General features: G+C 28.6%; 5 protein-coding genes and 1 long non-coding RNA gene across 7 annotated transcripts; 1 reads left to right on the forward strand and 5 right to left on the reverse strand.

Annotated features, from left to right (window-relative positions):
- Window positions 1-225: 225 nt before the first annotated feature.
- LOC146721260 (4-vinylanisole receptor-like) lies at window positions 226-2,936 on the reverse strand. The gene is made up of 5 exons (XM_085487217.1): window positions 2,779-2,936; window positions 1,424-1,898; window positions 851-1,081; window positions 369-747; window positions 226-272 (listed from the first exon to the last, which is right to left on the reverse strand). The coding sequence occupies exons 1-4, from the start codon at window positions 2,917-2,919 to the stop codon at window positions 407-409; spliced, it is 1,188 nt and encodes a 395-aa protein (XP_085343343.1). The 5' UTR covers window positions 2,920-2,936; the 3' UTR covers window positions 226-272; window positions 369-406.
- Window positions 2,937-3,507: 571 nt separating this feature from the next.
- Window positions 3,508-6,251, reverse strand: LOC146721261 (odorant receptor 10-like). Its single transcript, XM_085487203.1, has 5 exons — window positions 6,004-6,251; window positions 5,313-5,340; window positions 4,707-5,181; window positions 4,059-4,289; window positions 3,508-3,955 (listed from the first exon to the last, which is right to left on the reverse strand). The coding sequence occupies exons 1-5, from the start codon at window positions 6,240-6,242 to the stop codon at window positions 3,615-3,617; spliced, it is 1,314 nt and encodes a 437-aa protein (XP_085343329.1). The 5' UTR covers window positions 6,243-6,251; the 3' UTR covers window positions 3,508-3,614.
- A 32-nt stretch (window positions 6,252-6,283) lies between these two features.
- On the forward strand, window positions 6,284-8,122 carry LOC114941483 (uncharacterized). 2 transcript variants are annotated; one of them, XR_014925740.1, is made up of 4 exons: window positions 6,284-6,670; window positions 6,911-7,377; window positions 7,454-7,753; window positions 7,841-8,122. It is a non-coding gene; the product is annotated as an uncharacterized LOC114941483 (long non-coding RNA). The 2 variants fall into 2 exon arrangements; XR_003821656.2 differs by having other exon boundaries at window positions 6,345-7,377.
- Window positions 6,798-8,885, reverse strand: LOC114941481 (4-vinylanisole receptor-like). Its single transcript, XM_029316483.1, has 3 exons — window positions 8,727-8,885; window positions 7,288-7,984; window positions 6,798-7,138 (listed from the first exon to the last, which is right to left on the reverse strand). Exons 1-3 carry the CDS (start codon window positions 8,865-8,867, stop codon window positions 6,798-6,800), a joined length of 1,179 nt encoding a protein of 392 aa, XP_029172316.1. The 5' UTR covers window positions 8,868-8,885.
- Window positions 8,886-9,661: 776 nt separating this feature from the next.
- Window positions 9,662-12,593, reverse strand: LOC114941476 (odorant receptor 4-like). Its single transcript, XM_029316479.1, has 3 exons — window positions 11,769-12,593; window positions 10,700-11,378; window positions 9,662-10,035 (listed from the first exon to the last, which is right to left on the reverse strand). Exons 1-3 carry the CDS (start codon window positions 11,985-11,987, stop codon window positions 9,680-9,682), a joined length of 1,254 nt encoding a protein of 417 aa, XP_029172312.1. The 5' UTR covers window positions 11,988-12,593; the 3' UTR covers window positions 9,662-9,679.
- Window positions 12,594-15,625: 3,032 nt separating this feature from the next.
- LOC114941507 (odorant receptor 22c-like) lies at window positions 15,626-17,459 on the reverse strand. Its single transcript, XM_085487214.1, has 3 exons — window positions 17,316-17,459; window positions 16,394-17,105; window positions 15,626-15,987 (listed from the first exon to the last, which is right to left on the reverse strand). Exons 1-3 carry the CDS (start codon window positions 17,457-17,459, stop codon window positions 15,647-15,649), a joined length of 1,197 nt encoding a protein of 398 aa, XP_085343340.1. The 3' UTR covers window positions 15,626-15,646.
- Between the last annotated feature and the right edge of the window lie 73 nt (window positions 17,460-17,532).

Consider the following 17,532-nt stretch of genomic DNA (forward strand, 5'->3'; position numbering starts at 1 on the left):
TTTTCACATATACATGTTACACTACAATTTAGTTTATTTCGATATCCGTTTGGTTAAATAATATGGTTTAATCTATCCAAAAGTGAAAATATACAGTAACTCACATTTTCTTGTTGTAGATTAACAAACTGACAGAGGCGTTATGGGTAAATAATTGTATATTAAGAAATTTCTTTTCTTCTATTTATGGTATAATATTAATAATAATAATTTCAAGTGCACATATACATATTTAATATTGCATGAAAAAGGTTGATTTGGCACAGACGCTACTGCAAATAGTAATTATAATTAAGAATTTTTTTGACAAATTATTCATCTAATCAATTTTTTTTTTAACGTACATAATGTATATACTATATACTTACAGTTTGTATAAAATTCCTTCATTCGCGCATATTATATTTCACGTTTCCAGCATTATACGAAGTACAGATAGATAGGAAAAAGAAGTTTTTAAGATACTCATGTATGTTGATAAGTTTATCGTTATAAAATTTCCGGCTTGTAAAATGACTGGAGATTCTGTCTGCATGAAAATAAAGACTAAATTCTTCATCAGTTTCGGAGGAAAATTATACCAATTGCTTTGATAAATAGAAAATCTTATATCCTCCATCTCGGATTTTAGATAATTCCCGATAAAACTATACATCGTTAGTTGTGTTAGAAAGGCACCCTGTACCATTAAACTTTTTGTCATCATAACAGTGTCATTACTTTTCAGCGCTAGCATAAACTGAAGTCCTGTGAAAAGGTTTTTTATCTATTAAATATATACTTAAAGTTCTCTTTATAACATACGTAATTTATATATTTCGCGCGAAACTATCTTATAAGTGACATTTACCCATTATACATAACAATATGCTAATAATAAATAGCTCTATTAATAAAACGAAACTGATCATATCGGCCAATTCTCTGGTCAGCATTGTCAGGTAACAATGTCTTTGAATTAGCGCGTTGAAACGATCGCGAACTCGCGGACTTGTAATATTAAAATTGATGAAATGAGCTCTCAGAATTTTTACTTGACCACAAATATGCAATGTGATATTGAGAAACAATGCGTCGTTACCTTTTATAAGAGAAAAATGCATTAATACAGAATAATATATTGGTATTCTTCCTATTTTTAATTAAAAGATATGTATCAAACATAAAGAAAATAATCCACTTTTATTTTTTTTAATAGAAGATATAGATTTTAGTTTTTTTTCAATATATACATATATAATTATCTATAATTTAAATTTAATATATATTATAAAAATATAATTATATAATAAATATAAAATTTAATATATATTATATTTATTTTTCATATATCAAAGAATAAAGAAGTCCGTAAATATTTTTCTACAAGATTTTACTGATATAACTAGAGTAAAAGAATAAATAAAATCGTCCAACTACAAACCGATGTTAGCATTAGTCGTCAGTATCATCGCAGCAACTTGAATAAAACACAAAATTTTGTACATGCTTGCTGGAGTGTTAATGTATTCCATAGTGTATTCTGATGGTAACGCATACTTCAATATCGCGTCCTCATTCGTCATATTGAGCACTGCATTTTTTTTATCACCGAGAAAAGGAATCAGCCCATACATTATACTACTAAAATAAGGGAAGCATAGCATGGGACAGGAGATCATTCTTCCTATATATGCATGTTTTCGCATAATCGCACGTTCTTCCTTGTTTGTAATCGTCAGATAATCATTTAGAGCAGAATTGTAATTGTCAGTTAAGCTGTTTGCATAAATGCGGAACCATATCATTTTTAGCACACCAAGTATTCCGCAACAAATGAACATGATGCAGTCCACATTCTCCTCCGCGTCGGTATGGCCCATGCATAGTTCAATGGAAGGCAAAAGCACCATTAGCCCCTGTTGATGGTTTTTCATATATAACGTTTTGTATTCAGACAAAATGTGTTTGAAATTTAAGTAAACAATATTATTAATATTTTAAAAATGCTAATGATAATTTATTTCTGTCTCTTTCTTTTTCTAAAAGCCATAATATAAAGAAAGTGTCTTAGTTTTCTGTAATGTAGAAAAAATGTTGCATTTAAATTACAATTAATTTTGATTTTGTTATAGATGCAAAACATTATATATATATATATATATATATATATATATATATATATAGATTTATGTTGTATACTTTAAAGGAAGAAGATAAATATTAATAAAATAATATGTGTATTAAAAATGCGTGTAATAAAAATTGTTTACATAATAAATTTAAAATTGCAATTTAAAACAAGCATTTTATAAATAGCGATATAATATAAAACGAAGTTCAACAAAATGATTTAATGATTTAATTAAATATGGCGTTATAACATATTATTTATTTCTTTTTCACGCAATTATTGTTAGTCATAATAAATTTTTAAAACAAACAATGTAGCATATATATACATTTATTACTACAAAATGTTTGTCAAAAATAATTATTCTATCTTTAAACGATGATCTTTGAATGATATTTGAGAAGAAATCATACATGTATTATAAAACGCAAGAAAAGAGTCTTTCTTAGAGTTTTCCGACTTACAATCGTGCCCCCTCGATTTGTTTATTATGCTGGGAAAAAATTCCCCATATAAGTCGTCAAGAACGAGGAATTCTTATTGCGACACCAAGGTCTTGTTTAGAGCAGCAGTTTTGCTTCGCAAGAGCAATGTAATAGAAATGTTTCTACATCGTCCTCGAACAACTGCGCATCAATGATTATTTGAATCCAAAAGATACGTACCGCACCGCAGGTGCCCAGAACACTGCGTAATAATGAATAGAAGTTGTAATCTTGCAGCGGCCAAACGCCGATAGGCCACGCGATCAATTTGAACGGGGTCATCGCGTACGCGATATCGTCCTTCCATCGTTCACCTGCCATCGAGTCTAGATAATGACTGTAACTGATGCCAATATCCAATGATGTGCTCGCTATATCGACATGACACAAGTACTAGCACTCATTTTTTATTGAGCATGCGAGGCATACACGCTTATTAGGATGCGTTTACTGTCTTCACGCATTGATACATTATTAACAAAATATAGAGAACTATGCAAAATGATCGTCAAATAAGAATTTATGTAACTGCTTTCTAAATTGTCGCCCATCGAGCAACTATTTTTTTCTAACATACAAAATATCAAAAGAAAATTCTGAACATTTTCTTTTTTTTCACATATACATGTTACACTACAATTTAGTTTATTTCGATATCCGTTTGGTTAAATAATATGGTTTAATCTATCCAAAAGTGAAAATATACAGTAACTCACATTTTCTCGTTGTAGATTAACAAACTGACAGAGGCGTTATGGGTAAATAATTGTATATTAAGAAATTTCTTTTCTTCTATTTATGGTATAATATTAATAATAATAATTTCAAGTGCACATTTACATTTATAATATTGCATGAAAAAGGTTGATTTGGCACAGACGCTACTGCAAATAGTAATTATAACTAAGATCTTTTTTGACAAATTATTTATTTAATCAATTTTTTTTAACGTACATAATGTATATACTATATACTTACAGTTTGTATAAAATTCCTTCATTCGCGCATGTTATATTTTATGTTTCCAGCATTATACGAAGTACAGATAGATAGGAAAAAGAAGATTTTAAGATACTCATGTATGTTGATAAGTTTATCGTTATAAAATTTCCGGCTTGTAAAATGACTGGAGATTCTGTCTGCATGAAAATAAAGACTAAATTCTTCATCAGTTTCGGAGGAAAATTATACCAATTGCTTTGATAAATAGAAAATCTTATATCCTCCATCTCGGATTTTAGATAATTCCCGATAAAACTATACATCGTTAGTTGTGTTAGAAAGGCGCTCTGTACCATTAAACTTTTTGTCATCATAACAGTGTCATTACTTTTCAGTGCTAGCATAAACTGAAATCCTGTGAAAAGATTTTTTATCTATTAAATATATACTTAAAGTTCTCTTTATAACATACGTAATTTATATATTTCGCGCGAAACTATCTTATAAGTGACATTTACCCATTATACATAACAATATGCTAATAATAAATAGCTCTATTAATAAAACGAAACTGATCATATCGGCCAATTCTCTGGTTAGCATTGTCAGGTAACAATGTCTTTGAATTAGCGCGTTGAAACGATCGCGAACTCGCGGACTTGTAATATTAAATCTGATGAAATGAGCTCTCAGAATTTTTACTTGACCACAAATATGCAATGTGATATTGAGAAACAATGCGTCGTTACCTTTTTATAAGAGAAAAATGCATTAATACGGAATAATATATTGATATTCCTCCTATTTTTAATTAAAAGATATGTATCAAACATAAAGAAAATAATCTATTATTATTTTTTCTAATAGAAGATATAAATTTTAGTTTTTTTTTCAATATATACATATATAATTATCTATAATTCAAATTTAATATATATTATAAAAATATAATTATATATATTAAATATAAAATTTAATATATATTTTATTTATTTTATAATATATTTTATATATAGTTCTATATTTTTTATATTTAAAAAGATATATTTTTTATATATCGTTATATATTTTTATGCAAAGAATAAAGAGGTCCGTAAATATTTTTCTACAACATTTTACTGATATAGCTGAAGTAAAAGAATAAATAAAATCGTCCAACTACAAACCGATGTTAGCATTAGTCGACAGTATCATCGCAGCAACTTGAATAAAACACAAAATTTTGTACATGCTTGCTGGAGTGTTAATGTATTCCATAGTGTATCCTGATGGTAACGCATACTTCAATATCGCGTCCTCATTCGTCACATTGAGCACTGCATTTCTTTTATCACCAAAAAAAGGAATCAGCCCATACATTATACAACTAAAATAAGAGAAGCATAGCATGGGACAGGAGATCATCCTTCCTATATATGCATGTTTTTTCATAATCGCACGTTCTTCCTCGTTTTTAATCATCAGATAATCATTTAGAGCAGAGTTGTAATTGTCAGTTAAGCTGTTTGCATAAATGCGGAACCATATCATTTTTAGCACACCAAGCGTTCCGCAACAAATGAACATGATGCAGTCCACATTCTCCTCCGCGTCGGTATGGCCCATGCATAGTTCAATGAAAGGCAAAAGCACCATTAGCCCCTGTTGATGGTTTTTCATATATAACGTTTTGTATTCAGACAAAATGTGTTTGAAATTTAAGTAAACAATTTTATTAATATTTTAAAAATGCTAATAATAATTTATTTCTCTCTCTTTCTTTTTCTAAAAGCCGTAATATAAAGAAAGTGTCTTAGTTTTCTGTAATGTAGAAAAAATGTTGCATTTAAATTACATTTAATTTTGATTTTGTTATAGATGCAAAATATTAGATAATTATATGTATGAATATATATATATATATATATATATATATATATATATATATATAGATTTATGTTGTATACTTTAAAGGAGTAAGAAGATAAATATTAATAAAAGAATATGTGTATTAAAAATGCGTGTAATAAAAATTGTTTACATAATAAATTTAAATTTGCAATTTAAAACAAGCATTTTATAAATAGCGATATAATATAAAACGAAGTTCAACAAATAATTCAATCAAAAAATAATTTAATGATTTAATTAAATATGGCGTTATAACATATTATTTATTTCTTTTTCACGCAATTATTGTTAGTCATAATGGATTTTTAAAACAAACAATGTAGCATATATATACATTTATTACTGCAAAATGTTTGTCAAAAATAATTATCCTATCTTTAAACAATGATCTTTGAACGATATTTGAGAAGAAATCATACATGTATTATAAAACGCAAGAAAAGAGTCTTTCTTAGAGTTTTCCGACTTACGATCGTGCCCCCTCGATTTGTTTATTATGCTGGGAAAAAATTCCCCATATAAGTCGTCAAGAACGAGGAATTCTTATTGCGACACCAAGGTCTTGTTTAGAGCAGCAGTTTTGCTTCGCAAGAGCAATGTAATAGAAATGTTTCTACATCGTCCTCGAACAACTGCGCATCAATGATTATTTGAATCCAAAAGATGCGTACCGCACCGCAGGTGCCCAGGACACTGCGTAATAATGAATAGAAGTTGTAATCTTGCAGCGGCCAAACGCCGATAGGCCACGCGATCAATTTGAACGGGGTCATCGCGTACGCGATATCGTCCTTCCATCGTTCACCTGCCATCGAGTCTAGATAATGACTGTAACTGATACCGATAACCAATGATCCGTTCGCTATATCGACGCGATAGTAGGTCTATATTCAGACTCATTTTTTATTCAACTTGAAACGTAAACCCGCTTATCAGTCCGCCTCCGTGCTCTAAACGTGCGCATTATCACAAAGTATAGAAAATATTGCAATAAAGTTTTACGTCGAATTATCATTGGCTAAGAATTCGCAGGTTATTTTTTTCAAAATTGTTATCGATACAGAATAACTATTTTTTATTGTATGCGAAATGTCACAGAGTTTGTTACGTTTGCCTATATTTTTCATTCACTGTATTATATTTCGAGTGCATATAACGTTTTATTTCGACTTACAATTATAGTTATGCCACAATTGTATATTAGGTACGAATTTATTTGTTCGAAGGTGATGTGTAACAAGTAAGTGAGATATAGTTCTTATCTTTCTTTTACTTTTATAAAAAAACACAAAAAAAACGAAAGATAAAATTAAATATATTTTATTTGAATCAAATGTATAATTTATATATATTTATATTCTTAACAATTATTGCATAAACATGATTTGCATCACGGAAAAATAAGAAACTGATGCTTTCAAAACATTTTTGAAACTATTGAAATCTATAATATAAAATTTACCCGCTCTTATGCAAACAGGTACATTGGCACGAGCTATTATAAAATATAAATCTCGCATAATATTCATAGGTAAATCGTACCATTCGCTTAAATAAGCTGCACGAGAGATCTCTTGCGTTTTTGATGACAAAGTTTCTCCCATATAACTGTACAAAAATACTTGTATCATTAATATATTGAAAGACATTATACTTCTCCCGACAATAAAAAAATCATGTATCGCCAAAGATACGATAAGCTGCAATCCTGAAAAATATTTGACATTCTTTGTATATAATAATTAAATTAATTTTATTAAAACAATTTTGTTGACTATTTGATTATAAAGATAAAATAAGTATAATGAAGAAAAAAATATATTATATATATATATATATATATAATTTAAAATGTACCTATTAAACATATAAGCGAAGCATGGAGAATCAGTTGAGCTACCAAGATGGTATCCAGTGCACCAACGATGTTTTTGGCTAGATTTAGAAGTAAGCAGTGTCGCTCGATCAATGCAATCATTTTTATTCTGATTTTCTTTTCTTTATGAAATCGCAATAATTCCAGGTGGAGTATCTCCAATTGACCGCAGAGATGCATACAAATACCGAAGAGAAAAACATCGCTGCCAACATTCCCTGTAGCTGTGCTGATCAACTGAACAGTCTGAAGAATATACATGCCATAACAAACGATCGACACATTGGACGGACAAGTCATTTCGTGCGGCAATTGTATCTGTTTCTCGGATTTTGTGGCATTCTGTAAAGAAGGCGACATCACAACAGATAAAAAAGATTCGGCTATCAACGGAAGGATAACAATGTATGAGGAACCCATCTGAAAGAAGTAAACGCGTCTGCTCAAGTTAGTATAATAAAGCATAATCTGCCGATGATCCTGATTTACGATGCATGTCCAATTGTTTGCTGCATTGTATAAATTCTTCAGCAGATTATCACGATGCAGTCGTATCAGCGTTATCTTTATGATAGTCAAAATGCCGCATGTCGCCAGTACGAAGTGGTCGACGATGACACTCAGCATGACATCTTTGTCGTAACCAATATTTATTATTAAATAGATCACCATAATAGTCTACCAACAAATATGTAAAATTTATTTATTATATTTTTTATCACAGACAATAATTCAGACGCAACGCTTACAAAATATCGTTAATCTTGTTTAAAAACAAGTTATAAAACTTTTAGCAAATAAATTGATCGATGATAATATATATGAAGATATTTTAATCAATTTTTATCTATAATTTTGTTCTATATAAAGAATTTTCTATAATAAGGTTCTATAATAAGAATTTAATTTAATTATAAATGTTTAGTTAGATAATTATTAAATAGTTTATAGACATATAATTTTTAAGTATTTATAAGATAATATATTTTAGCAAAAATTATAAATATATTTTTATTTTAAAATTCAAAATTTGTTAAAAAGATTTAATAATTTATATAAAATAAATTTAGTTACATAAAAATTATGTAAAAAATAATTTAATAAACTCATTTTATTTAAAAAAATTAAATTTTATAATTAATAAGGAACAAAATTAGAATAAATCTATTTTTAACACTTTTGTAGTATTATGAAAGTATTGTCAAAGAAATTATAATAACATCAATATGTGTTAGTACAATTATCGATTTGCATTAAAAAATGTGTTACATTTGTCTGCGACGATACCAATTATTACACACATTTATTATTATTGAATTAGACTACTTTTTTATGCTTAAAAAACTTTATATTTTATATCATCACGAAAAGATAGTTTTGGACTTCTTATATGTAAATTGTTAAATTGTTAAATTGTTACCTGTGTGATTATGAGAAACAGGACACGAAATTTTGCAAAATTGCTCTCATCCAATGGCCACGAACCAAGTGGCAGCATTATCCTTCTATATAGAGAAAATTCATGAGCCATTTCCTTGTTCCATATTTTGCACGACGCCATTCTTGCATGCTAAGGGTTGCGGAATCATCGAGCGCAGCCAGGAGCAATAACTGACGCAGCGTACATTTATTATTAATCGAGGTGCATTTTGCTATGCACCCCGAATGTATTATATTATACTACTACGCAGCCTTTACCGACTATTCGTGTATTATTTCCAACCCTCTAGTCTGAATAGATTACTCATCGTAATTTGCAAAAACCTAGCTCTACGCATATCATTGATGCAACAGCTTAATGATAAGAGCACGTGGCATATGTCATTTCCGACATAGGGTCCTTACCCCGATCGCAGAATTTTATAACATAGAAACAAAATTATGTAGTAACGTATATTATATTACGTCGCGAAGACACAATCGAAGAACATTGAAGAATCGGGAAAAAAATAGGAAGATCGAGAATTGGTTTCTTATTAGTAAGTATATTTCATAGAAAATTGTGTTTGTTTCAGTTATATGTATATGCACAGACAATATTGCATTTTATTTCATTTTGATCTTTTTTTATTAAATAATATAAATTTTAATTTTTTTTAATTTTTGTGAACATATGGAGATAAATAATTTTTTATATCATACAATAAATTGAAAAATTAGTAAAGGATTATTTGTGTCAAACGTAAGTTCTTATATATTTATTAGATGACTTTTTATAATATTTTCCATTTCCAGAGAATTTTATTGCAAAAGTATTATCTTACAGAAAACGATTTTGTAAGAAATTTTTCAGAGATGTTTATTTATATACATATAACATTTTTCTAATAATGATAAATTCTTTTTGGTGATAAGTTTAAACTATATAATATTTTAATTGTTTTCTTCTTGTTTCCCAACCATAACACGTAAAGCGGATAAGTAGGATACTGCGGTCTTCAGGATATCCGTAAATGTAGCACGTGTAACGTAGAAAAATTTCCCAGCGGTAAGACGAATAGGTATATTTGTTTTTACCATAATGAACGTTAGATCTCTTATTTCGTTGATTGAAAAATCGCACCAATTACTATCGTAAACCGCGAAGGACAGAGCCTCGCTTTGATCCCTTAAATTATCGCCCGCATATGAATATAGAAAGGATTGCATCAACATAACGATCATTATTACAATGCTTTTTACTGTCATGATTGTGTCGTGAATATTCAGTGATTCGATGAGTCCAAAACCTTAAATCAGTACATTTTATTTCTTTATTAATTTTTTTCCTGTTTATAATTATCATAAATTGCTATTTCGGCTAATAGCCTTAATCCATAATATATAAAAAATAAAGAATAAAATTTTATTTCTAATGTTTCCAATATTTAATATTTTAATCAGACGTGCTTAAATTTACTTTTTATCCTTTCTAATAACTGATACAATTTGTTTGTCGCATTTTGATTTTTTTTTATATTGCTTAGTAAAGCGATGAAAAGGAATAAATACTCGCAAATAGAAACTTGAATTTTAATTTATACTATAAATGACTCACTACAGTATCTTAACGATACAGAATGTTATTATAATAAAAATCTTTACAATAAAAAATTATAACAAATTTTAAAAATAAACATCTTCTAATTGTTATTTTATGCATAAAACATATAAAAACAAAAACAATAACATATACATACATATACAATATATTTTTTTTGTTTTCAAATTTTTTATACATAATAGGTATAATAATTAAAAGATTTACTCAGAATTATGATATTTTGTATCTTTATGAAAATATATTTTTGTCAAATGTTACAATATACTTTGACACTATATTAATAAGTCTAAATCTAAGTTTTTCTCTGTAATATTAATATAATAAAAAAAATTCTTCGTGGTCGTACATACCTGTTATGCATATCAAAATAGCGCTGGTAAAGATCTGAGTCAAAATGATAATATTATAAGTATCTTCAATAGTCTCCGTGAGTCTTATCAATTGTCGATGTCTAACAACAAGTTCCTCAACGATGTTGTTCCCTTTGCACTTCTGTCTACGCTGATCGATCTGCCGAAAGTCGATCATTAAAAGTTCAAGCTGCCCGCAGAGATGCATCGTGATACCGACAAAAATACCTTCCGTACAGCAGTTACCGGCATATGTAATGAACAACTGAACCACCTGATAGAGCGTAATGAGGACGTACTGAAGACTGGTGACAGACTCGAAGAGACAGGACGTCGGCAGATAAAATGTCCTCTTATTAGAGGTCACGACAGGCAAGAGTCGCAACATGTACAGCATAAAGGCGAAAAATCCGGAATAAAACAGGGACAATGATATTATTCTCGCCATACGCGCGTGCTCGATCATGATTCCGCGGGATTTCGCGTCCTCGACGCTGCACCAGTCCTGAATAGCGGAGATGAGATTGATCGACAGCGTGGATCGCTGTAGCCGCAGCAGAGTGAGTTTGACAAGTACCAGCATCGCACTTGCGGTCACCACATAAGTATCAATCGGATCTCCGGAAGAATTCTCACAGGCGAGATAGACATCCATCAGAAGTGTTATCACTAGCAAGATCTGGAAAATAAATTCATTGAATTATTGCAACTGATAAAAGCGTCATATAAAATAATTTTTTTATTCTTACGTTTGCGTATTAAGAAAAATATTCAACATTTCTTAACAAAATTATCATTCTTTTTTTCATTAATTAATTATTAATTATTTTATTATTTTTTATATCAATTCTTAATTATTTATTTTACAGTGCATTAAAGATATTATCTTATTCGCAGTTCGCACAAAGTGATATGTATTATGTATTGTATATATGCAGGACATAAAATACATTTACATATTAAAAAAAATTGCATTACTTTCAATTATGTATATTAATTAATATTATAGTTGATTATATCATTAATTTAAAAGCAATATACAAAATGAAGATAAATGTTCTTTCATTACCTCGCTTACAATCGCAAACAACCAACGCAGCTTTGAATAAAGAGTATCATCCTCAATAGGCCATGCTCCTACAGGCCATGCTAAAGTTTTGTAACTTGACAATGCATAAGCAGCATCCTTGTTCCAATACACCATCTTCGAAGTGTACCACGGAATAACTCTGTACTGATCTCGTGGATGTACATCTTTAATAGCATGTATAGCGATGTAATTAAGCATTAATAGTCTTCATCAATCGATCTGTCACGTCGTTAGTACTATAAAGCGTGAATTCTTTCTCATGTGTCCTAGCTGTCTCTTATCCTAAAACTATCGATCTTCGCGAGAACATAACAGCATTGAACCGTACGTGCATCAAAGCATATGCATGTTTTAAGCCGTCGAGCGAGTGGGTCAGCAAATTGCTCGATTATCGTATTACTGCCTTACAACTTCCGATGTTACTTGAATTTTACAAATACAATGTACAGAAAAAATGCTGACGGATAAAATTTGCAGACCGTACAATTTATCAATTTTCCAAGAAATTCAGTATGCGATGTATGTATATATTATCTGTACGTTCAATTTTGAAGTAATGCGTACTTACATATAAAGAGGGATTACTTTGAAAGTTCAAGTTATATAGTAAAGCTATATAGAGAAGCCTATAAGTGCATGTACTTTAGGTTTTCAACAGAAATTTTCTATATTTTGAATTATATAAGTAGCAATACAGTTTTAGCTCAACATATATTTTTTTCTATAGACGATAAAACGACATTTCATCTGTTTTTTGTGCAATAATTTGCGATGCCAATATATTGACATATGTTTGTGTGATCAATGCCGTCAAAACTAATAAGCTATACATATAAAAATGTAAGTACCTTCAAAATAAAATTTTACATTTTCTGGATATATATTGAGGACAAATTAAGGATAATAAATATACGTATAATAATTTAAAAATAAAATAATTATACAATAATTTTCTAATATTCTAACATTTATCTATGTATATATAATAACTTGACAGATATTTAAATCTTTCGTTGTATATTACTTTCCTCGAAAAGTGGATAGCAAAAAAATATATTAGTTTTTATTTTTAATTATTTTTTCTCTTTATTATTTTTGGTATATTATATTGTAATAATTAATAAATAAAATAAAATAATAAAATAACTGAAATACATAAATGACGCGAGCTGTGTGTTAGTATTTAACAAAATGTACAATAATCTTGCTGTTATATGTAAATATTTAACTTAACAAATTAAAAATAAGTATTTTTATAGACCAGATTATATTGTAAATATTTTATAATTAATATTAATTAATCTATAAAAATATTTAACTTTAAAAAAATATTTGATAAATTATAACTCAACTATGACTTTAATAACTATATATCTATTCATAAAATTATAGTTTTGTTACATCTTATTTGAGAAGAAAATAGTATGCACGCGTTTTTGCACGAGAAAGATATTAATATTCTTGATTTTGTCATATAAATGTTCAAGAAATAAGAACAAAATATAAATTTGCTGCAGAAGAATGCAAACTGTATGTATTGAAATATAAGTATATTTTCTATATTAATTTATCTCTCCCTATTTTACTTTTTTATCTATATGTTATCGCTATAATATTGTAAATACATAATACATATAAATGACAGTCAAACAATTATTCTGCCATTGTTTGCAAAAACGATACGTATGTCAAGGTAGTTTTAAAAATATCCGTCATCGATCTCCGCATGATATAAAAAAATTGTCTAGCACTGACAATGAGATGCAGAGGGATCTTTGCTCTCATCATAATGAGTATTAAATTTTTCATTACAGTGGGCGAAAATTTGTTCCATGTTGAATCGTATATCGCCGAAACAATTGATTCATTTTGATTCCGCAAAGTATCGTCAGCATGCGTAAACAAGAAAGATTGTATGATAAAAAATAGAACATACATCATATTTTTCGCTAGCTTAATATAGTCCTGATGTTTAAACGATATAACGGCATGTATTCCTGAAAAGATCCTGTTTCTTTTACAGAGTTATTTTTTCTACATGTTTTTTAATGCGTATTTTTTACTTTATTTATTCATATTAATAAAAGATATTTAAGCTTCATGTCAATTATAAAAATCTTATATTTGTAATTTTTAATAAAATAATTAATTAAAATTCTGTAAGCCTAGTATATTAAAAATTTCATCTTTTAATTGTTGAGTAAAACTGTAATTAATCGTGCGTATCTCATCATTATTAGATAAGACGGTTGCTCTGTAGACGAAGACCAATTATTAATCGCAGAATTCACGTTAAGAGCAAATTTTTTCATGTAGATATGCGCCAAAATGACATTCAATCACGAATGAATACAAGTCTCTACATTAAGGAAAAACTCCAAATTGTCTTGAATATCACCGCAGTTCTTGAAAAAGTTTCATCAGCATCATCGTCACTATGAGAAACTATATGATAGCAACTACTTCACTGCTTTATAAAGGAATATATGTTAAATTAAATTGTATAAAGTTATTGATAATAAAATCGTCGAATTTTGTTTAAATTGTATAGTTTGCAAAAATTTAATGTAAGAGAAGAGAGAAGAAATTACACTTATAATTTCTTAAAAAATTAAACATATATGTATATATATATATATATATATATATATATATATATATGTAAATATAACTTTTTTCGAGAAATTTTCTTACATTTTAAATCAGCTATAAAAAAGTGAGTTATTGTTGAATTATTATATTATTATTAATTTTCGATAGAAAAAAATTGTACATAAAATTCTTTGCATGTTTACCATCATTGTTCTCCATTAAAAAAAAAGCAATTTTTTTTACATTATCCTCACTTACCGGTATAATGACTGTCAAAATACAGCGAATTGTGCAAATCGTGGCCTGCTCCAGTGGCCATACTTTGTTTATCCACATCATTGTTCTTATGGCTGAGAAGGTATAGTCTATACCACTGTTTCAGTGTATCTTCATGTTTCACGACGGTTAATTTCGATCTCAAAAAAATTATAATTATACAGAATGTCGCACTACATCTACGTAATATATGATTTTGAGAGGAATTACTATATTGTCGTTGCGTCTCACATCGATCGGTAATTAAATCAATAAGATAAATGGCAGAAAAAAATTGTGTAACAGTATATTTTTGTAATATATCCACCCATCTTATTAATGTGTGCAACTTTCAATGTCAAGACGATAGTTTTACTATCTACACTCATTAACGATCACAAATAAAATAATATACTAGACTTATCGTAATTGTTTGAAGTAGCGATAAACAATTGCAAGAAAATTTTCAAAGTGCAACTATATATTTTTTATATTATAATATATTTTTTATGTTCTCTTTCTTTCTTTTTTTTCAGAAAATATTAGCACAACCTCGTTGTTTGACATTTGCGAAACAACTGATCAATATTATTTATAATGCTAATAATGTTTAAAGATATATAATGTATATATTTTTTTTTATTAAAAAATCTTTTTTTATCTTCTTTAATGTATAAATAACTAAATATTTTCAATAATTTATTATTAATTTGTCGATGCTTGCAAATAATCACAATAAAATAATGATAATTTGTATAACAGATCTACCTAAGTTTTTATCTCAGCAGGATTCTTATATCTGTCTCTATCCGTTCTCTAAAAGTTTTCTATTTGACCATTTTATTGCGATTATAATAATCTCGGAGTACAGTACAAAAGGTAATATTATAATAACAATTTTATTTATCAAGAGTTGTGTTTAAAAAAATGATTTATTAGTTATTTTTAAAGCAAATTAGTTATACGCGATTAAATAAAAATAACTCCTTATATTTATTTTTAAAAATATCTCACGTGTCCAACATTACCCTTAATACAGACAGATATGAGGCGGAAGCCTTCAGAATTTCTTTAAAACTCTCGAAATTTATTGCTAGAAGTTTTCCTGCAGTCAACCGATGAGGATTAGCTGCTCGAAGTATCATCAATGGCAAATCTTTCATCACATTTATATCAACATTATACCATGGTGTCTCATAGATAGCGTAGGCAAGTTCTTGCGATTGAGACTCTAATGTTTGCCCGGCGAAGCAATAGATAAAAAGTTGTACCAGCAGCACCATGATGAAAAGAATGTGTTTCATAGCAGCAAATGTATTGTGTATAGAAAGTGTGAGAATTAATTGAAAGCCTGAAATTTATAATAATCAACTGAATTAATGGTAAGTTTAACAATTTCTTATACAAAATTTTAAGTATCATATATAAAATTTTACAAAAATTTTTATATTAATATTTCACAGTTTAACAAAAAATAATTTTTTCAATATTAAAATATAAATTCTTATTTTTAATAATTATTTTTACATTAAGTACAATTCCAATTTCTAAATTCTTTATCACATCATAATTTTGAAAAATTTGCAATTAAAAATAAAAAAAAATGTACAATTTTAATATAGACTTTAATATTAACAAACTATTTTTTAGTTCTATTCTGTCATTATAGCTACAGAGTATGAGAAGTATCGGAAAAATTGTATTACAATTACACATAAATATATTTAACTGCTATTTCCTTTTAAAATAAGAATTACCCTCGATGCATAAGAGTAGGACGCTCATTAAAAGCTGCGACAAGATGACCAGACTGTATGCTTCTTGCAGATGATGCGCCAGATCTATGAGACGATGATGTCTCTTCAACAGGATGCCAAGTTTATTGTGGGAAAGCGATTGTTTACTAATTATATCAGTAAAGTTCATCCTAAGAACCTCGAACTGTCCGCATACATGCATTGTAAGTTGGAAGAAGAATCCATCATTTCCGCATTGTGAGATACAATTGACGAGAACCTGTAGCATCTGCAGGACTTCAATAAAACCGTAAGCATAAGATGTATATGTTTCGAAGACACAATAGGCCGCTAAAATCAATCTTCTTTCGCTTGTTTTATTATAAGGCTGTTTTTCCCAAGAAATCCAAGGTAGATCAAGATTGGCGAATATAAGGGGCGAGAAGAGAAACACGCAGGAGGCGCAGCCGAGATAACATAATATCAAGGAGACGAATCTACCTGTGCGCGCATACTTGAGCATTATATCGCGCGTGTGAGGATTTTTGACGGAAGTCCAATCGTGAATAATCGCTTGCACTAGAATTAATTTATCTCGCCAATTCACGCGATGCAAAAGCAACTTCGATATGCTAATCACCGACGAGGAAGCTGATAGAAAAGCGTCGAAAGCGTCTTCGAAACCGTGACAGTGTCGAATCACTTCCAGTGATAGGCTGACTGTTGCAGTCATCTGATCCATTAAAATAGATGTATTTAATTTTTATGTAAATACTTTATTTTACAAATTATATAGAGTTTTTTTTTTTTTTTTTTTTTTTAGTGTATACGATTTATGTAATATTTATAATTATGTTATCGTTGTTTTCAGTTGGCGACAAAAAGTACTGAATATCTAATATTAATTATTTTAATAATTATTTGAAAAATTATTATAACTTACCTCCACAATTGTCGACATAAACCATCGAATCCTCGAAAACACATTTTTTTCATTTAATACCCAAAGTCCAAGTGTATTAAGAAGATATTTATAAAGTGTCAAAACATACGAAATTTCAGCATTCCACTGCACGGGCAATCTCATTTTCAAGTCCTTTAAAAGTTCAGATTATTTCAGACAATTTCTTCAATTACAATATTATTTTCTTCGAGAAAAT

The sequence above is a fragment of the Nylanderia fulva genome, unplaced genomic scaffold, assembly GCF_048542155.1.
Source record: "Nylanderia fulva isolate GAGA-0341 unplaced genomic scaffold, ASM4854215v1 Scaffold51, whole genome shotgun sequence".
Lineage (NCBI taxonomy): Eukaryota > Metazoa > Arthropoda > Insecta > Hymenoptera > Formicidae > Nylanderia > Nylanderia fulva.